The sequence below is a fragment of the Trichogramma pretiosum genome, unplaced genomic scaffold, assembly GCF_000599845.2.
Source record: "Trichogramma pretiosum strain Unisexual culture from Peru unplaced genomic scaffold, Tpre_2.0 scaffold97, whole genome shotgun sequence".
In the NCBI taxonomy this organism is placed as follows: Eukaryota; Metazoa; Arthropoda; class Insecta; order Hymenoptera; family Trichogrammatidae; genus Trichogramma; species Trichogramma pretiosum.
Window position 1 is genome coordinate 253,339 of NW_019640794.1, and position 21,549 is coordinate 274,887.

The 21,549-nt window shown below is 44.2% G+C and overlaps 2 protein-coding genes across 3 annotated transcripts; both read right to left on the minus strand.

Moving 5' to 3' along the window:
* Positions 1-40: 40 nt before the first annotated feature.
* On the minus strand, positions 41-17,077 carry LOC106650135 (general transcriptional corepressor trfA). Of its 2 annotated transcripts, XM_023457767.1 has the most exons (5): positions 13,271-17,077; positions 7,347-7,592; positions 3,492-3,735; positions 2,457-2,557; positions 1,804-1,884 (listed from the first exon to the last, which is right to left on the minus strand). In XM_023457767.1, exons 1-4 carry the CDS (start codon positions 16,130-16,132, stop codon positions 2,487-2,489), a joined length of 3,423 nt encoding a protein of 1,140 aa, XP_023313535.1. In that variant the 5' UTR covers positions 16,133-17,077; the 3' UTR covers positions 1,804-1,884; positions 2,457-2,486. The 2 variants fall into 2 exon arrangements, with proteins under 2 accessions (XP_014223462.1, XP_023313535.1); XM_014367976.2 differs by lacking the exon at positions 2,457-2,557 and having other exon boundaries at positions 41-1,884.
* A 2,656-nt stretch (positions 17,078-19,733) lies between these two features.
* LOC106650056 (60S ribosomal protein L35-1-like) lies at positions 19,734-20,703 on the minus strand. The gene is made up of 3 exons (XM_014367837.2): positions 20,605-20,703; positions 20,091-20,227; positions 19,734-20,022 (listed from the first exon to the last, which is right to left on the minus strand). Exons 1-3 carry the CDS (start codon positions 20,605-20,607, stop codon positions 19,791-19,793), a joined length of 372 nt encoding a protein of 123 aa, XP_014223323.1. The 5' UTR covers positions 20,608-20,703; the 3' UTR covers positions 19,734-19,790.
* Between the last annotated feature and the right edge of the window lie 846 nt (positions 20,704-21,549).

Genomic DNA, 21,549 nt, shown 5'->3' on the forward strand with positions numbered 1-21,549 from the left:
CTCAACATAAAAGTAGCTCATTGAAATAAAAAAAGAAATATTTCCAAGGAATTAAGTATATTCATTCCTGTGAATACGTAGTATGTACATAATGCTTGGAATTAACAAAATTAGTCCAATTTGGCTTGACAAAGCTCACCGAATATGCAATAAACTAATATGCAATCTCCATCGCATTCTAAAAATCGTTTTAATTAACGATATAACTTGTAAACAATGTTTACAATTACAACACAAAATGAACAGTGTGAAAAATTACATCTATACATTGTCATCGGATGGCTACAAATAAACATAACTTGAAGTAATATTCTATAATTTAAACAACTTTCTTTTCATACACACATTGAACTTTTAGCACAATACAAATGTAAAAAAGCTATAAGCCAAAATCAATTTTTCTGTTACTTTCCAGATCAGAAAAAAGAAATTCATTATGCGCAGTAGCATTGAAAATTTATCAAATATACAAATCTACAATTTCATGAGATTTTTTCATTATTTTTTTTTTAATCCTATATAAAACGCCAAAAAAGGCCGGATTTTGGAAAAGGACTTGATTATATTGTACATGAATATTCTATAGTTGGAATACTTTTATAAATAAGTCTCATATCGATTAAATTTGAATAATGCTCGCACTTATCGCGTTTCACCCTGCCTTGTTTGATTATCCGTCGAGGCAAATTCAATCTTTGATATTCGCTGGTCACACTTGCACAACCAGCTTGATTACAGCTCGTAATGCACGTCAATAATCATGCGTTCGTCTATTTATTTATTTATTCTTTTCTTTTTGCTTCCTTAAGTTATATACTTTTGCAGTAATGTACGTATCAACTATACTTATAACAAAGATTATATAATAATCTCAAAAAAGTTTTGTTTCTAAATGTATCGTCGCATTATGTTTACAGTTTTCGTCTACTATTAATGTTTATCATACAAATATCAACGAGTATATCGTTCGATGGAAATTCATCGAAGAAATTTAATTCAGCAGCTGGGGGGGATCGATATCAAAAAACCTCGAGGAGGTTTTTTCGCGACGCTCTAAATGCAGTCGCTCGAATGCACGCGTCGTGTTATCGCGCGAAGAAAAATTGTCGACGATATACTCTCGGCCTCTTTTTCCATTCTTCGCGCGAACTCGAACGAATGCACATACGCACGATAATTAAACGTACTTCGTCGTAAAGTTAACGTATTTTGGCAGTTACTAATGATAATTATATTATATGTAAATACGAAGGTCTTATAATGGAATGCAGAAAGTAGACTCCGTTTTTCGTTCAATTCGAGTCACATACGTGGGGCGTGTGTATCGACGAGCGAAACACACATACACAAACGAACGTACACATTATTACCTAAGGTACAAATACGGTGTACAACACTATCGGATATACATACGCACGGACACACATTCACACTCGCACACTTACGACACACAGCTTAAAAGAGAATTAAGAAAAAAATTGAAGAGAAAAGTGGGCCTCTCTCGTGCGGCAGAGTGGCAGCAACAGCAGCAGCAGCGGTGCTAACTCTAAACGCTCGGCCGAGCGCGAATTCAGTACAGCATATCGGCCGGTGTCTCTTGGCCCCAGGCATTGTTAGCGGCCTGGGGGTCTTGCAAATTTTTCCTGTAATCCACTGGGCCGCCGTTTTTATCATCGAGCTGATTGTTGTGCTGCTGCTCGTTACCGAGTCCGCCGCCGTTGGAGATGGTCGTCTGTTGGTCCTTTTTCAAGCTGCTGGGCAATGTCGGCGATTGCGGCGAGGGTAGGCTGCTTATCGTGGCGCGTGCCGTCACGCCGAGCTCGAAGCCGTCGTGCGCCAGGTCGACTTTGCTCGGTGTGTACGTCGCCAGATTGCCGCCTACTCCTGCAAAAGAAAAAGGTTGTCTTAGTATTATAGTACCACTCCATGAGACCACCTCCATGCGGTTTTTGTATATATAAATTTTCTTTTTCATTTGAAAAATATGTATATTTATTCTTTTCAACTGTCGTGGGATGCGCGCATGTGCTCGTATGTGTTATATACTTTGCACTCGACGGCGCTAACGGAACATGCTTTTGGAAATTATAAAGGTTTTTTTACGCGACTTCAACTGCCATACTCGAGGAGCTATAACGAGCCGTTAAAATCATTATTTCCGTTATAAAACTCTTTTTCGCAGTTTGCCTCTTTTTTTTCTCTGTGTGTGTATACATAATTACTCACTCGACTCTCTTTTCATCATGCACGTCGTTTTTTTCCACTCTCGCGTCTTTGCAACTCTACAGTCTAAGGAATACGTAATGAAAATCATAAAAAAAAAAAGAATCAACGAACAAACAAACGTGTCGTATATTAATGGCGCTGAACAACTACCCAACCGAAATGAAATGAAATGAAACGAAAGAACAAAAAAAAATATAAAAAAAAAACTTTACACTACGTGTGATACGTACTCTGGTGACGCTCGACAAGCAACTTAGACCTCAAAAACTGAAAAAAATGTTTGGCGCCTCTTGAGCCGCCCACATATTTCGGCCCTGAGCGCTGGAATCACCTTTAAAAGTTGAGAATGCAGAAATGAGAATGTGATATTATTCACCCGTTCGCCGTCGCCGCCGCTTCACTCTTGGCTTGCTTCAACGGCGCTCCGTGTGTGTATGATTTCATATGTGTGCAATGTGACGTGTGTGTATGTGTACATGCGCTGCATTGTGTATGCGATAATGTATAAGTTATAAATATATCATGCGAGTGAGTGAGAGAGGGAATCGCATTATATATTGTAAAAAGTCATTGCATAAACGTCGTTGGTTGTTGTTGCCTCTCGTAGTTGTAGTTGTTGCTTTGTCATATCATAGCTATATACGTGTAATGAACCGCCGGCGCGCATGTGTCCGCTCGACTTTCGCCAAAAGCTCGTGCATATTCTAGCGATCCTTATAATAATATGCATAAATAACCTGCAGCAGTGTATCTTGCAAAAGAGTCAGTAAAATGTGTATTATATATTAGATGTGTAAGTAAGCGTGTGTATACGTACGTGAAATATATCATATTTTCCCTATGATAATTTCCTTTTGTTATACAAGAATATGAGAGAGGAGCGAAGAACGTGTTTCATCAACGCCACGCGAGTAGCAGCGAGAGAGCCTCTCGAATAATGGCCACATCCGCTTTCATGCCTTGTGTCGATGCATGTGTGCTGTATGTATAATGCGTGTGTGTGTGTGTATTTATATATATACCACGATACATACATCATCGAAAATAAATGTAAAAAATGCATTAAAACCAGCTGCAGCGATGAAAAGACGGAAGAAAGAAAGCAGCAGCAGAAAAACAGACGCGCTGCAGCAGCAGTACAGGCATTTACACTTTTTGCGTGTGTTGTTGGTGTAAGAGTGCATGTGTCCGTGTCATGTGTGTGTGTATGCACACCACATATATATATCGTCCATATAGGTCTATATGGATGGATGTTCACTCACCGAGTAGCGAGGGCAGAGTACCGCTGGCTGCTCCTCTCATAGGCACTGCTGCCGCTGCTGCCGACGACGACGACGACTCGCCGGAAGCGGAAGCAGAATCGCCGACGTCCATACTGGCCTGAGCGGCCTGAGCTTGTGCATGGGCCTGGGCCTGGGCCTCGGCGATCGCCTCCGCCAGCAGCATCGACGACTCGCTCGGGTACTCGAACATCTTCGTGGCCTTGTCGTCGAACTGAATTCGGCACTGCGAAATCAAAGAATTCGTATCGTTATGAGTACGAACGTGAAATAACATTATTTGCGGGATACTTATAATACTTTGGAAAAGTGTATATCTGCTCGTGTATCGAGAGCATAATTAATAAAATGATTATCCACTATCAGGCGAAACGGTATCGTATATAATACACACACACACGCACACATATAAATGTGTATCGGAGGCGCACCGGCGAGAGCGTAATACGAGTGCTCTTTCTCTCTATAAACCGCAAAAGTGCTGTTGCAATATGAGATCGGAAAATTATGGTAAAAATAACTAACGTCATCGGCACGGAATCCCGTATCCGAGCCGTTATAAGCTCGCGCGCTGCTGCCGGGGAGGAGAGATTTTTCACTTGCGTACGTACGTACGTACGTGTATATCGAAAATATTTCAGGCATTCGCACGTCGATGGCGTATTACACACAGTGAAAGTGCCCATACCGCGCCAAAGATCAGCGCGCGATTCGGAAAGCTCTCCAGGCGTACCAAGAGGCTCTTTAAATCTCGAACTTGAACTTAAAGTCCGCGAATGCGTGCGATTAATGGTCGGAATTCCGCACGTCGATCTGCGACTAATGCGACTAGTGCATTTGATAAATGTATGGGTCGTGCGTCCGATGCACGTCGACTTTTCATATACGACTCCGATTTATTTTGATCGTAAGTAAGTGTGTTTGTTTGACGTACGATCGTCATTGGCGATCACAAGGTGGAGCACACAGAAGCGCAGCATATTACGAACTTTCGCTGTACCGAGGCCAAAAAGTCCTTCTTCCATCGCTGCACTACTACCCGGAAACGCGAGGTCGCCATCGAATCGCTTCCGAATTCGTCACCTTTATCCGCAATGTAACGACATTGTATAAGATAATGACGAATGAAAATTGGAGCCGCGCGCATAGCGAATCGCAGCTGCACCCCCCTGCGATCGTCTCACATATAAACAACAACACACAAGGAAGGAAGTGAGAGAGAGAGAGAGAAAAAAAAATGTCTTACGCTATACAGTAATAGCGAATCTATCCGTGTAGTGGTAGTATTGTAGGTATACACGCGGCCGAGTGCGCTTTAAAAATAATATAACAGTACCGGTCATTATTTCAAGTAGCAAGTGCATAGACTGGTGCAGCGCAGTGCACACGTATAGTGCTATACGTGTGTGCACATTCGCCGTTAATCGCTCGAACTTCTTATTCTTCTATATATACGTTATAAGTATGTACTGTGTTGTGTGTGTGTACTGCATCTGCAGCAGCTCGTGAGAATGACGCGTCAACTCTTGGCTTCGCGGCCTACACGACGTTTTTCTTCTTCTCGCGCCCGAACGACTATATGTATTATTGTGTGTGTGTACATGGTCATACCGGCGCGGTGTACTACAACTATACGTTGTGTGCGTTTGGCCGCGCGCAACTTTTAAAATATACCGTAACGAGTTTCGAGGAATATCGCGCGCCGCGCAATTATATACGCTTCCGAAGACGCGAGTCGAGACGAGACGAGAGATGTTAGCGCACCGGTCGGTTGTTAGCTCGGCTCAGCGGCCGCGCGCTCAAATCTCGCACCTCGAGTCTCGATACGTATATAAAGACGATTGATTCTCGCGATATCTCGGCTGCGAAGCGCAAAAACGTGTGCGACCTCGTGTAGTCGTAGTAGGCGATATTCCGCTGCGGCCGAGTCGCGTTAAATGCTATATCAAATTTGATTAACGGCTATCTAGATGACAAAGTGCAGTCGTAAAGCGATTGCCGCGATCCGACAAAATGTATATGTAAGCGATAAAGAGAAAGGGAACGTTTGTCGCGTTCGCATTTAATGTATAATAATATTATTATATACCTGCAGCGCTCGCCAATTGACCTTACTCCACACAGCGTGAAAGCGTCAGTTTTGCCTCGATTTCATGCTTTTGGCTGCCTTTTTTTTTTATTAGTTCTATCGCGCTTCAGGCTCTATTAAGCGCCGCGCGCGGCGTGTATATAATACAGAATCGCAATTGTATTTTAGTCGCTCTTTTCCTCATTTCTTTCCTTCCCATTAATCATGCAATCAACTAGCTAGCTAGCGAGCGAGTGATGCTGCAGCGGCGGCAGCGCAATATTAAAACCGCGTGCTCGGCACGTTGCATTTCCGTGACACGAATCTTTTGGCCGATTAGTCGCGTCGTCGTAGTCGACGTTGTCTCTCAGCTCTTACACCTACTCTGCTGCAGCATAGCGGCATGTACTTCTTTTTTTTTCAGGTATATACATGCAAAATCATCTGATAATAGAAAGCTGCGAGAGTGGCGCATTATTGGGGCAAAGCTAATAGATATATGGAAGAAAGAGAGCATAACAGAGTCTCGGATGCAGTCGCTGGAGATGATGATGACGGCGACGCACGACGACGACAAGCAACAACAACGCCAAGATAGGGCCGCGATCGAGAGAGAAGGAAGAAAAATAGATCAAGAAATAGCTTTGCCAGAGCTGCTGCGCGCACACAATTCCTGAGAACTGACTCGATGCTCGATCTCATACTGTTATATACTCGCACGAGAACACGGACAGAAAGAGAGATAGAGAGAGAAATAGCGAGGATCGAGTCGTGCATGTTGCAGAGACTAAATTAGCGTTGGAGCATGGTACATACGTACGTATATACAGACATTGGCATATACATTGACGCGTGCACATGTACTATATAGTCGGCACATGTGCGCAGCCTGTGTATATAGAGGTCATTTGAATTAACGCGCGCTTCGCTTGACTTGTGCATCGCATATAAACGTGCGCTACACACGTATACATACAATACAGCAGAAAAATTCTCATATATATAAAATGTGCTCCTTTGCGCCGGCGTCTCGTCGCGCACACACGTATGTATAAGTTGTGGGTATATAATATATCCTAGCGCAGACGCGGCGTCACGATCACGATCATATGTGCTGCTGCAGCGTATACATGGATCGGTAAAAGACTCGCTTACTAAGCAATCGCGCAAGATCGAGGCTGCACACACGGCGCATCTCTCGGGTTATAGAAGGTGCACAGGTGCACACCAACGCCGTGGCACACACGACGTAGCGGCGAAACTCGGACGTAAAACGGCTCGACGCGAACAACTAGGATGAAGAGGATTTCTCGTACTCTATATATTCGTTTGACGACCGATGCACGTACATCGATTAAGTATCGGTATATCGTATCGATTGAGCGGCTCTATGTAAGTAAGGTACGCTACACGGGCGGCCGGGATGTAGCAGGGGATAAAAAGATATTCTACGAGATGTGGTGACCTGTTATCGTAATATACCGGTAGACCGATTTATAGAAAAATATATGTATCATGGAAAATTAGCGACGCGAGCGCCAGTTATTATACACGCATAAAAACACCGAGCAGTTTCGCTTTACTGTAACGGAAGATCGGTAACGGATATAATACGCGATTCAGAAGCTGAAAACGAAAAGAAAAGAACTCCATACGTAATACACAGCGAATTCACGTAATTACGATCGGTATAATACATCCATTAGAGCTGTAATAATTCATATACGCGATGCATACAGGTGAGGCGCTCAGCTCTCATTATGACTCACATTGTGATTCCTCGGGGTCCTCGATAGATTACTGCGGCCGTTGATGAGGACGTTGTCGTTGCAGAAGGACACGTCGCAGGGCGAGGGGGGCCCGATCGAGTACTCGTTGTCCGACGACTCGTCGTAGTACTGCTGCTCGTAGTGGTTGCCTGCCCCGTTGCTGTCGGAGCCGTGTTGCTGCTGCTGCTGATGCTGATGGTGATCGACGACGCCTCCTCCTCCACCCCCGCTGCTGCTCGTGTGTTGCTGAAAAACGAGGAAAAAAGAGATATAAGTCAACGAGTATAATATAATAGTTAATGAGATGGAGTGAGTGTTACGTCGAGCTACGTAATATATTATCGGTATAAACACGTTTGTAACGCGCTGCTGCGGTATTGTAAGGTGGAAAACGCGCGATAAGAGCTCTCCGCGACTTTGTATTACATACGCACATTGTCGCGCTGGCTGCATGCGTGGGCCTGCTCGCGCTCATCGATCAAATTGGCCTTAAAGGTTGTGCGCCTACACACGCCTCTTTACGTACAATATAATATCTCGTAGCCGCTTTCGACACCCTCGTGTATTTCGTATACTTTACCGGCTGCTATATACACCTCGCGTGTGTAGGAGAGCTTGTAAGCACGCGAGCGCGAGCATAATATTTATTCGTATCATAACGTTACACATTATATAGTGCGCATTATCCTAGGAGAGCTGCGTAATTGCTCAATAATCTCTAGACGCGCGTGGTGCGTGGCTGTTATTATCTCTCTCTCTTCCTCTGGCTTGCATACATATTCCTATGATACCTGTGTGTAACAAGTTCGCGCTTGTATATAAGGATGTTTTGCGCATAACCCGATATAGACGTTTATAAAAGCTGTGCGACACGTCGACGCGTTGCTGCTAATATTACTGTCTTTTTTCATCTCTTTCTCTCTCTCTCTCCCTCGCTATATACTGCTGCTACTATACGACCTTAAGAAGGTTACGTGATTTTTTTAAGCCTCCTTATCGCTGCTACTGCTGCTGTCGCAGTGTCGTAAAAAACGCGCGTATAACAGTAGTGAGCGTACACACACGTAAACGCAAAATCTATTTATTTATTAATTTTTATTTTTTTATTATCGCACGACACCTCGCTGTATATACTCGACACACGAGCAGATTAGATTCTGCACGTGTATTTGTTTTTTATTTTATTTTATTTTTCGTTTTGTTTTGTTCGAGTACCTCGTTTTTTTTTTACGATGCTTGTCTTTCATTTATAGATCGAGCTCTCGCGACACACTACCACGCGGCGGCATATGCACGCAGACAGGTAGTTTATCGTTTTAAGCCTTTGAAAAACATATTTGCTCGCGCTTATCGATTTTCTAAAGTAAAAAAGAGAGAAAAAAAAACGAAACGTCCGCTGGACTGTCGCGATTTTGCTTTGTTTGTCACGTTGCAAGCTGCCGCGCAGAATATTATATACTGCACGACGATCGATCCGCTTCTCTCGAGTCAGCTAATGTCTTGGGCTCTTACTCTCTCTCTACATATATTATATAGATGTGTATAAAATATGCATCAAATCTAACTTAACGCTCCGGCGCTAAAACTCTCCGTCACATTCCGTTTTAATCCGGTTAATGTCGCGCTCGCTCCGAAGAAGGTATAAGAGAGAGCCTCCCCCCGACTTATGTAATTCACGTTTTAACTTGCCATATATATACGCGTACGTGTGTGCCTACCCGCTGTATTAATGAAATAAAATAATTTCAAAGGGCAAGAAAAGCTCCGAGCCGCTGCGCAAAAGATCGTAAAACTTTTTAACGGTGAACTCGAGAGCTCGATCGCAAATTATACACCAAACGGCCAGTGCAGCAGGCCCTCCGCGCGAGCGCACAATCAAAGAGGGTTTTTTCCTCTGCGATTTATATGTATAATGAATGAAACGCACGAGCTGTAAATTCATGCCAATGAACTTGTAGCAACAACTATACTATACTATTACTACTACTATACAGTCGAATTTTCTCGGCAATGCACTTTGCCTTGTAAACACGCATGACGCGCGCGCCTAACATTATGATGATGATGATCGGCATACTGCAGTGCCCAGCGATATGCAGTATAGCGCACTACGGCTTTTCTCTCCTTTTACACGCATATATCTATATAACAGCGACATATGTACACGCGTCTGCAGCAACAGCAGCAGCAGTATACGTACTGCTGGTTCACTGCTGCTTTGCTGCTTTGCTGCTGCTGCTGCTGCTGCTGCTGGCGCGCGTCCGTTTCCTGCCCATTTTATTCTTTATGTGCGAGCACGAAGCGCGCATATCTTCTCGCCTTTTTCTTTGCTAATGCTGCCGTTGTTAATGCCGCGCCGTTGCAGTCATGGCGTATATATGCATATGAATGCATGCGTATACGTATACGATTCAACAATGTCTCGTCTCCGTTTATTTTTTTTTTACTCCGCTCCGAGCAGCCACTATCAATCCGAATCGAAGAGGAAATAGCTACATTTTATTTTTTGTTACCGTACAGCAATATCTGCCGTGTGTAGTTGTTTTTACACTTTCTTCCTTCGGCCGCGCGGAGACTTATTGCGCGGAACGAGTTTTTGGCTTATTTAAATATCATTAGATATTTAAAGACCGTTAAATTTTTAAAGCCTGCGCGACTTATCATTTTTCGTTCTCTCTCGCGCGGCTGTACCAGTCTCGCGCGGAGCCGTAAATGAATTCCTCAAAACTTTCTACGCTCTGTATATAATAGTTTAAAAACTCGGGCCGATTGGCCGGCTACTATACAGACAGCAGCAGGCATGGGAATCGCGTTAGTTTAGTTTTGCAACGATCTCTGCAGACGCCGAGAGAAAGAGAGAGAGAGAGAGAGAGAAAAGTAAGCGCCCCGCGATTCTTTTAGCGAAAAAACAAAAAATTACGACTCTTATACAGCGGATCGACAGGCTGTAATCGTCGGGGATCGCCGCACGCGGCTAAAGTAAAAGTTTCTTTTGCAGCAGCAGCATCGATGATATTAGTTCATTTCATTCGAAAAATATAATGAATAGAGTCCCGCGTGGCTTCTACGAGAGAGACTTCGATATAATATGGCAGCAAAAGAGACGTGCGCGCTCGCGAATCGAGTATAACTCCGCGCGGCGCTGCGCTAAATACGATTGTTGTAATTAGTGGAGAAATTATACGAGTCGTCGTCGCGTCGTCGCCATATAGCGACACTTGAAAAAAATGAAGTCGCGTGCTTGAATAATAGCTGTACGCTATATACGTGCGCCATTATAAGAAGCTGTCTTTTCCCAAGATACGATTGAATATATATGAAAAAAAAAGTAAAGAAGAAGAAGGAAAAGAAAGGCTGCGGCTCGAGTGCTTTTCTTTTCTACGCTAAATACGCGCGGCAGCTATTTTAAGCTGTAGCTGGCTTTTACCTGCGGGAGCTTTGTTGTTTCTCTCTCTCTTCTCTTTGACAATGATCATTCGCGTGCTAATATTTATTCTGTCGCGTATTTATCGAGATATCTCGCGGCTTATCGGGGCCAATTATCCGATGTGCTTAATTAACGAAAATCTCGGCAGATAAGCCACGTAAGACCAGTGTGTATCCGTGTGTGTGTCGAGCCCCGCATCAACCAAATTGAATCGTCTGGTTACGACAAAAAACACAAGCAAAACAAAACAAAACAGAACAAAGGATAGAGAGAGAGGAAAAAGACCGGCAGCCAGAATTCGTTTCCGCTATACAGTCGGGCGCGCGTATTACACGTGTATGTAGTAGTACTGTCGTCGTTATTGTAACGTGTGTAATACGTACACGGCCGAAAAATCGATAAATTATATCTTTGTTGAGTCATCGATGTGCACTAGTCATCGGCCGCTTGTGCGCACGCTGCGTACTCAGCGGCCGCAACGGAAAAATAACAAATCAATTTTGCGCGCGACAAATGTGCTGCGCGGCGCGCGCGCGGGCGACGGTGCATATAGTCGATAAGAGGCATAAATAATGATTTCAATATTATTACGGTAACTCGTAGCGAACGTTTCGACAGATCGACGTGGGGCCTTTTTTACTATTTATAGTCATTTTAATACATATATAGAAAATGGATAATGCCGAGTTTTGAAAGGCGTGCTACTGCTGCCACTGCTGCTGTTTTTTTTATCATATACCTATAGACGTGTATCGCGCGTAATTACACGGACTAGAACATACGAAGAAACGAATGAGATTTCACATGTGCCATGGCTTTGTGTTTGCGACGATGATGAGAAAAAAAAGGAGAATGAAAGAGGGAGAGACACACAATCTGTGGGTCCTGACTTCTGACCTAGTTCTAAATACGCGATCGTTAAATACCTCTGCCTCCCGGTACGCCGTGAGACTTCAAACTTGGATATTGCGACTCGAGTTGAGTTTCTGCGTGTGATTAGCTCCGACTTTTTTTTCTCTCTCTTTGCTCCGTACGCCTTTGCTAATTGAAGTGTTATATATTAACTGTTTGTCTACGTATATACGTATGTTTGTGTATAGTACGATGGCTTTTCGACATAATAAACTCAATTTGAAATTCCGTGCGAAAAAAATTCTCGCTACGTATCGGGGCAAGACTCGTGTGCGGTTTTTACTTCTTGCTCTTCTTCTTTTTTCCCGATATACGCGCGACACGTAACAATCCAGGTGTTACTGTTATAAAATTAAGAAAAAAAAACGGAAAAAATTCAAATGAAAAAAATGAGAGACAGAGAGAGAGAGAATAAATTTCGGGCGTGTATAAACATGGTCTCTATTGAGTGAAACTGCGTGCGATTACTTCGGATATGCCGTATAAGAGCGAAAAATAAGATCGCGTTCATAAACTTCACCGAGCGAGAGCTCGAGTGACTGAGTGAGCTCCGAGCTTCGAGTCGAGCTGAGCGAGAAAGAGAGAGAAAGAAAGAGAACGAGTTTTTCAACCAGAACTGCTGTGGCTGCCGCAACACGAGAAATAAAATTCAAATGGGACGACGTTACAAGGATTGGAAGTTTCTTACTCTTCCGAAGGCTTATACACGTTATTTATATGAATAAAAAAAGGAATGAAAAAGAAGAAGCAAAAAAAATTAAAGAGAGATGGTAGTTAAGAGTGTATTGCACTTTGCATCAGCGCAAGTTTCGCTAATTACATTTTTGCCTGCCACGATCCTCAGTGTTGTAGGAAAATAATGGATTTTGTACAGGCTTCGAATTTCCTAAAGATAACAAACTACTCCGCATTAAATATCGCCTCCTTAATTTTTTTTTAGCTTTTTAATATCTTTCCTCGCTCTCTATCCCAGCTGTCATGCTTAATTGAGCACGTATTATACCTATACATTTGCGTTTTCAATATTGTATTTATAGGCGCTCGAGCTACTCTAATCGCTCACTCGGGTTAACAAAGAAGAGCCTCGCTCGAGCAGTTTTTTAATTTTGTAAGACTACGGGGGCTCGTGTCGAAACGATAATGAATTAAATAAATACATAAACAAACCGACAGCGACTTCGTCTTCGTGTGTATTACATAGCGATTGAGAAAAAGTGTATTTGCGCTGCTGCTGCTGCAGTGCTGTTCATGCTTAGAAAGAGAGAGAGAGAGAGAGAAGGTAGGGATAAGAGTTCCGTGTATAAGACGACTATAGATATATATGTAACGAACGGCGACGATGCAACGTGCCACTTTCATGGTGCGGCTCTGGCAGCGACGACGAGTAGCAGCAGGTAATGAAATGTCAACAAAATTGTAAACCGTGTCGCGGTTCGCGACTCCTCTTTTTTTCTCTCTCTCTGTCCCTCGCTATCCTTCTCTAAGTTGCGCTCGTCAAATCGGGATTATCGGCGCGTTAAGAAGGAATATTATGATAATAATAACAATGATAATAAAATATGTGTATGCACTAGCTCTCACATACCCTGCCTCTGTTGTCGCGTTTCCTCGTTATGATGAGGCCGTCGTTCTCGATGTAATCCGGCACGTCCGCGCGATTACTAAAGTTGAAGACCATCGTGTTGTTCTGCTGATTCCAGGCTTTCGAGTCCCATAATCCACTGGCGGCACTTGTATTATTTTTTTTCACTGGCTGTATATCCTCGGCACTTTTTAAACTCACTACGACTTTGGTTGGTTGCTGCTGCTGATGATGCTGTTGCTGTTGTTGTTGCTGTTGTTGTTGCTGCTGCTGCTGCTGTTGCTGTTGCTCGATACTCTTCACTCGGTTGATGAGATTTTTTTCGATCTCTCGATTGCTGAGATTTTGTTGGGGCAGCTGAGTTTTCGTCGACACCAAAGGCCTGATGATGCCGATTTGTTTTTGAGCCGGTACCGGTGCAGCTGGCGGCAACGCCGACGATACCACGGACGTCGAGATCGGCATCGAGCTACTGCTGCTGCCAGCTGACGCACTGCTGCTTTCCAGCTGCTTTTGACTCTTTATGGTTTTCGACTCGTTGCCCTGAGAGAAGCTCGTGGCGATGGTCGACTTGACGTTGTTGACGGAGTTCTCCGCGTCCTCGCTGCTGCAATTTCTCGGGGCGACCGGTGGAGGCTCGACGGCTGCTGCGCACGAATAATCGTCCTCGGGATCGCTGACGATCGAGTCGCTGTCCTCGTTCTCCTGGTCGTCGTCGAGACCCGAGGCCGACCTGGGCAGGTAGCTCTTGATCGACGGCGACGTCTCGCTGAAGCTGTACTGTATCGTCACGCCGGCCTTGCCGATGTTGTCGAGGGCCGACTTCGATATGACCCTGGGACTGTCGACGGCCTCGGAGCTCTCGTCGAAGCTGTCGATGAGCACCGTCGTCTCCGACGACGAGGACGACTCGCTGATCCTCGACAGGTCGTTGCTCGCGTCGCTCGCCACGTTATCGTATATGGGGCAGCTTCCTTCGGGGGTCGTTGGGGCGCTCGCTTCGGGCACCTCCTCCTCATGTACGACTTGGGCTTGCTGTACTTGATGATGTTGTTCTTGTTGCTGCAGCTGATCTCGGTATTGCTCGAAGGTTTCCGTGGGCTTTTCCACTTTAACTTCTACACTTGGGCTGCGTTTAGGTGACTCTGGTTTGTTGGTTTCCACTACCGATGGAATCGATGGCGCTTCTCTTTCTCTTGCAGGACTGATCAAGGGCGATCTCAGTGATTCTGATTTTGGCGATTGAGGGGTTGTGGGCGTTTTGGGCGGTGTGGCTCTTGGTGAAGGTACAGGCGTTAATGTAGGTGATTTTAATTCTAGAGAAGACACTTTGGCTCTCCCAATCAAAGGCTCTGGACTAGGTACAGGAGAAAATTTGATTTTGTTGAAGTTTGGTTCAGGAGATAAGGACGGAGAGCACAGTTTTTCAATCTGCTGGAATTTACTCACTACCGATGAGACTGAATTTACAATTGGTTCTGTGATGACATTGTCATTGTGATAAGAATCCTTGCCATTCGTTTGCTTTTCTATCAGTTCAGCAATGGGTTTCCTGTTGATGACAATTTTCCTGGGAGAAGCTGTGATTTTAGAATTACCATTGGTAAAAGGCTTGGGTTGTAGCGGTGGCTTGCTGGGTATGAGTTTCTTTTGGTTTTGTGCCTTGAAGGTTTCATTGATGTTTTTAAATGTAGCCACTTTAGCTGCAACGTCACCTTTTGGTTTAAGTTTTCTCACTGATGAACTCTCAAAGATTCGCATAGTAGTTTTGACTAGATCTGGTGGTGGTCGCTCAGTCTCAGATAGTACAGGCTTCAATCTTTTGGGCTTATTAATAGGTGGCTTCATCATATCTGTCAGTCTATTTTCAATTTTCACTTGTGCCCTGTCAACGACTATAACATGTTCATTCTCCTGCTTAAACACACTTGGAATGATTTTACTTTGCGTTGACTCTTCAGGCAAAGAGTTATACCTCACAAGAGCCTCAACACTCCTAGCTCGCTTGATAGAATCATTACCTCTGGCAGCATTTCTGTACCTGTCAACTTTAGCAGCAGCTCCAGTAACATTTTTCTTGGCGTACTTTCTGTTCTTTTGATCTGGTGAATCATCCGGACAATCCAAGAGATCCTCTAAACTAGCAGCTCTCCTGAAGCACTGAATGGTAGGTCTGCTCTTGTTCATCTCTCTCAAAGTCATATTGAGATATTTGCTTCTGAGCTTGTGCACAATACCAGGCCCATACTGGAGCTCCTCAGAGCTGTCACTTTCACACTCGTCTTGCTTTTGGTGCTGCTGATTCTGCTGCTTGGCCAGCATGTCCTCGGTGACGTGCCGCAAAACCGGTGGCCTCATGTTTGCACTCTTTGCTGCTCTCGGAGACACGTTTGATTTCACTGAGGAGTAAGCGGCATTATCGTGCTCGCTATCACGTTGTTCACTGTTCACTGCAGCGCCGTTGCTCAGTGCAGGCGAAACTCCAGTAGTAGGCGACAACAACAAGGAGCCACCAAGCGCACTGTTCTTGTCGTTGGATCTCGGCGAGGACGCAGCAGACGAAGAGTTGGACTCGGAGGACGCGGCGGCCCTTTGCTTGCGACGCTGTATTAACTCACGTTTCCACTGAGGCACTGCGTTATACGCATCGATGAAGGACGACGCACCAGCACTTGCACTGCCGTTGTTATTGTTATTGTTACTATTGTTATTGTTGCTATTATTATTCGACAGCGAGGCTGTTGTTGTTGTTGTTTTTGTCGCGGAGTTGGTCGGTAAATTGTGAGTGCCGTGAGCGTCGCTAAGCTGTGCCGCTGCAGCAACGACGCTGCTCGCCACCGCCGCAGTTAGACTGATGGAAGCCATCTTCGCCGCTGCCACTACCGCCCGAGTGAGAGAGAGAGAGAGAGAGAGAGGAGAGAGCCTCTCCCTTTCTCTCCTTTCTCTCTATATATATACGCCTATAGTACCTGCTCTGCAAAGCGGTCTGCTGCCGCCTGCCACTGCTGCTATATGCCCCTCTCTAATTCGCGCTGCTGCTCTCCTTCTCTCTTTCTATATATCTCTCATATATACTCGCACATACACACAAACACACTCCTGAGCTGTGCTTAGCACGAGCGATTTTTTAGTTATGAAAAACTATTCTCGCTGACTTTTGTTAAACACGTTTATTGTGTATTGTGCTGCGCGGCGATTAGAGGTGGCTCGAGGCGGCCTTATCAGCTCGCGAACACAGCACACACGCTGACTGCGCAGAGGCACTTATAAATCGCGATAGCGCGAGCGACTCCTCTTTCACTCGTTATCGCCTGTCAAACGTCTTGCGAACTTTGTCAAATTGACGCGCGACTTGGTCAACATCGCACAGCCGCATACGTCAAATACGCACTCGCACGACACACACAATGGTTTTATGCGTGCAGTGTGCAGCGAGGGGGGCTACTCCGCTGCTGTGTATATATCTGTCACTGCACACCCTCCACTATTGCACTTGCTTCGCACAGGTTACACATATACGCGAACAGTAATGAACTAGACATTCGACTGCGATACGTCAAACGTCACTTTTGGGATGTTGATGTTGTTGTTTACGTCAACTCTGCCGTGGTGCAGCAGCAGTAGTATACACACACTGTGCAGCGACCGCTGCAGCTCTCTCTCAAGTAGAGTTCGAAGCTCGGAGCAGACCGTTTCTTCTGTGCGGGCGATTGCGCCACAGCCCCGCTGCAGGCAGGCTTTTGAACCCGTGCAGTGTGCAGTGCAGCACAGTCGCCGAACTCCGAAAAAGCACACGGATACAACACACACACACACGGACGAACGAACGTCGCGCCTGCACGTATACGTATCTCGCGGCGGCGGCGGAGTCAAAACAACACACCCACGCACTCGCTCGCTCGCGCAGCAGCACACCGACTAAACTGACAACTCGCGAGAGAGAGCCTCTCGTGCTGCAGCAGCAGCAGCAGCTTATTCGGGAGTACCTATATGATATATACAGTATAAGTAGTGTAGTACACAGCCGCCGCTCTCGCGCGAGTTTCTAATCCGATTGAAGCCAATTCACACAGCACCTGCTGATGTCTGAAATTCTCTCTTTCTTTTTTTATTTTATTTTTATCGCAGCTGCCGCCTAAGTTTATTGACTGTGATATACGTGCGCGTAGTATCTGTTGGACGATCGTCTCTCGAAGCAGCAGCGGCTTCGATTAAAATCGATGACGATAATTGGCCGTATATTTGTCGCGCGTGGCCCACAACAGCTTTTTTATACCTACGTATATTAAAAGCTGCCTTATCTCGAAGAACAATTTTCACACGTAGCGAAGGCTGGCCTCTAATTCTCTCGATTAACAGATTTAGCAAGCTCGTTATCACTGCGGATCCGAGACACGTTTACTGCACGCACTGATCGCTAGGTCGGAGGAACAACATTGGACTTCTAACGCGGACGTTGTTTTCCGCGTTGCACTTTGATGCAGCAGTAGTTGCGGCGGCCGCAAGTTGTCGTATAAGTCACCAGTGTTCCTCTCTGCGTGTGCGCTGCACTCGGCAGTCTATGTGCACACTTAATAATATATCTATAACGTGTAGCGCGCGGATTATTTGCTAGAACTGCAGGCACACTGTGCGCGAAATCCAACGCGCGTCTGACTTTTTTCGCGCATCGTCGACCACGACCGACAGTTCGCGCGCGCGCCTCTCTGTTACAAACGTAAACACGCACGAGTGTGTAGCTTTTGTATAGCTGTCACACACTGCCTGTCAGTCGGAGCCCCGCGTGTATGCGTGCGCGTACAAACACCGAACGTCAGCCTCGCGTCCAGGTATACATTATCTGTGCGTATATATCCGGATATATATTTACAACACCCATTCGTAGACGCGTACCGCGTAGCAATGCGCTCCGGCTCGAGTGACAATCTGCCTCCTCTCTTATACTATCGCGCATAGGTATGCATGCCTACGTGCAAAAGTGTGTGTGTACGGCGCCGGAGTATATTAAAGTGCGCTCCCCCCTCGCAAAATATCGCGTGTGCCTCGCATGCACACGACGGAGTAAAAGCTGCTGCACGTATTCTCTCGCGCGCTCTCTATTATATGTACATCGGCTCCTCGTCGTCGCGTCGCGGAGAAAGAGCCGAGGAGGCCCCTTTACTCGACAACGACTCCTCGACGCGGCGCAAATATCTCTCGGCTCTACGCTATGTTGGTACACACGGACATGTATGAATATAGCTATGTACGTGTGTTGTTCTGTACACTTCTATATACGTGCGAATTTCCTTTCGAATATCACCTGTTGTAAGTAAAGCTGCGTTACTTATTATTACAAGTTTTGTGCACATATATAGCGTGCGATCTCGCGAGGCGAGAGGGCCCCCATATACATACATATATGTATATGGTAGTATGCAAGGTGCTTATGTGTGGGAGGTTCGGCACTCATTTGCGGCGTGTTGCACCTTATAGCTGCCTGTATGCATGCACCACTACCACTGCTATAGGCATTGTATTGTATTCCGCGGGGGCCCCCGCGCGATCTTAAATGCGCGATACACATAGCGCGCGCACGATGAGAGAGTTGCAACCTGCTGCTGCTGTTGTGTAGCCCGAGAGAGAGAGAGACCTATCTAGCAGCCGGCGCGCAATGTATATAGCTAAACTACTGAGTGCACTTGTTTATATGCTATGCACCGCATCTTGCAGCAGAGCTCGTTTACGTTTACATCTATGTATAATATACGTTGCGGCAGTAGTGGTAGCACAGGCCCCGCAGCAGGATTGTGAATGCGCGCCGTTGCTTATGGCTCACACAATTTGCACACTCGCACACACAGACACACACACCAATATTATCCACGAGCTCGCGTGTGTACCTTGCCGCATCGGCAAATCGCCTTATTGCGAGTGTATAAGTGCAGCTCTTTTTTGCCCCGAGCGCGCGCGCGTGAGTCGAGAGGAGAGAAAACTCGTGATGCCACTCTCGTATGTGTGTGCACTGTGCAGAGGCATGTTTTGCGCGCGGGGGGAGAGGGCACCGCTAGATTATTGGAAAAATACCCAGACGTGCCATGCCAACTTGGATAATTTCCACCTCGATTGGCGATCGATTTGACACGATCGCTTGAACTATACGCTCGGTGTAGCCGATCTTACGTGTCGGTAACGATCGAAACCAGCCGAGAGAGAGAGTGCCGATTGTCCAATAAAAAATTCACGGCATTATACTAGATTACTCTCGGGAAAATATAAAATTTGAACTGGTCGGAGAGATACAGTTTTGAAAATCACTTAAAATAATAATTGTCATTATGGAAAATAATAATAAGCAAGTTCCATAGTTGACTTTGGGTTGTATGCGAAGCAAAATAATCTTTTCTTTCTTTAAATATTAATCTCTTATGAGCTCCAATAAAAAGAAATAATTTTTATCACATCTTGATAAGGGAAACAAGTTTCATTAAATTTGTGCGATATTTATTATACTAATAATTACAATTATATTCAAAGACCTAAGTTAAACTTTTAAAGCATATTTCCTTTGAGGAAAAGCAGACCTTCTCCTTACTTCTTTTATAGTCTTATGACTTGCTTGATGTGGTGTGAGCTTTTTGCGTATGGCACGAGTCTTCTTTGGTCTCAAATCCAGAGGAATATACTTTTTGTTTTTGTACAAAAGACGCAAATTCTCTTTCTGCTTCTGATGCATAACAATCATTGTCCTTGCAATTGCTTTGCGGACAAGGCGACTGAAAATAATACAATTATTAGTTTACATCCATATTCCAACTTCAATCAGAATTATTTGTTTACTTACATTTTGGAAAGCTTATTCTGTGCTCCTCCTGTCACTTTTGCCACTCGTAAGGTGGTAAGCTCTGTTTTGAGTTCATCAAGTTGCTTTAAGAGAGCCGTTTTGTCTCTCTTACGAAGTTCAGAGCACTTTACATTGATCTATAACATATAAAATAAATAAATTAAATTCTAATTTTATAATTTCAGAAATGAATCAACTTCAAATGTAAACTAATATTAATCTATTATAAAAGATGTAAAGTGCCTTTAGTATAAAATGCTTTTTTTTAATTTGATTATATATTTGAAGTATTCGATTATCTGAGAGCACATTTTTACAATACTTTGAGGTAATGGGGCAAAAGTTGTATCTTTAAGTATCTAATTTTACATTTTATTAATCAATACTTATGAAAATGTTTACATAGACTGATAGTTCATCTCTCAAAGTTTCATTGTAGCCATAATTGGCTCGAGATCATTATCGCTTTTCATAATAAAAAAGTTGGATGTCGGTTTAAAAATTTCCGGCTTACCATTGTGATAATTTGTAGGTTACCCTTCAATCAAATTAGATCGACTACAGTGCAGTCTGCTTGCAGCACGAACGGCAAAGAAGGAAGACTAAGTTGATAGGTAAGCTGCGAGTACCAAAAGTGGCTTCAAGGGGGCGCAAGCATACAAACTGAGTCCGTGACAGCGTGAGTGATGCATAAAACAAGTGCATAAACTTTTATGCAGTCAGGCAGATTTGCGAATGAGAGAGAGCTTGAATCTCAATATTTTGCTATCCAAATTAAATAAATTAATTTTTTTAAAGTACTAAGGAATCTAGGGTTTCCGTTAATTTCAGTTCGGATGGATGTTATAATTTTGTAATGACATATCGATATGCTCATATCGATTGTCTAGTGTCCACTTTGTGCTAGTTTAGCCGATCGACTTTTGGTGGCGCCACTAATCAGCAGTCTCCGTCGATCAGACAGTAATCTTTTGATAACGTATTTTCAACTTTTATATTGCAGCTCATTGACTCATGGATAATAGGTATAATGAATTTATTTTTATAATATAGCATATATCCGAGCGTTTCATAGAGCGTAAACGTTTTTTTTTCTTTCTAATATTTCATCTCGTGCATTTATGTCGTAAAAAATTATAAGTACTGCACAGTGTATAACTTGATGGCACATAAAAAGTATTAAAATTTAATTTCAATCTCGTTACCGAATAATTTATCGGTTGTGAGAAAAGTTACCAGAATTAAAAGATTTCATCGTGCAGATAATGAAATAAGCATCAAACGTAAACTAGGAATAATTCGACTCGTATTCATAATAAATTCCAGAAGTTTTTTGCTTCGCCACTGATTGCTGCGTGCACCTTGGAGAAATCATGAATTGCAGCATTTTCCATATACTCTCGCTGAAGCATGACGATTGGATCGCCTCTTTATTATTGAGTTTAAAAGTTTTTCGCTC

What these genes read in the sequence shown, in the direction of transcription:
- LOC106650135 (XM_014367976.2), bottom strand. Translation starts at nt 16,132, where the DNA reads ATGGCTTCCATCAGTCTAACTGCGGCGGTGGCGAGCAGCGTCGTTGCT. An exon ending in AACGCGACAACAGAGGCAGG is followed by an intron (nt 7,593 to 13,270) that starts GTATGTGAGAGC and finishes CTCGTTTTTCAG; the next exon opens with CAACACACGAGCAGCAGCGG. An exon ending in GGACCCCGAGGAATCACAAT is followed by an intron (nt 3,736 to 7,346) that starts GTGAGTCATAAT and finishes TTGATTTCGCAG; the next exon opens with TGCCGAATTCAGTTCGACGA.
- LOC106650056 (XM_014367837.2), bottom strand. An exon ending in CAGAATAAGCTTTCCAAAAT is followed by an intron (nt 20,023 to 20,090) that starts GTAAGTAAACAA and finishes TATTATTTTCAG; the next exon opens with TCGCCTTGTCCGCAAAGCAA.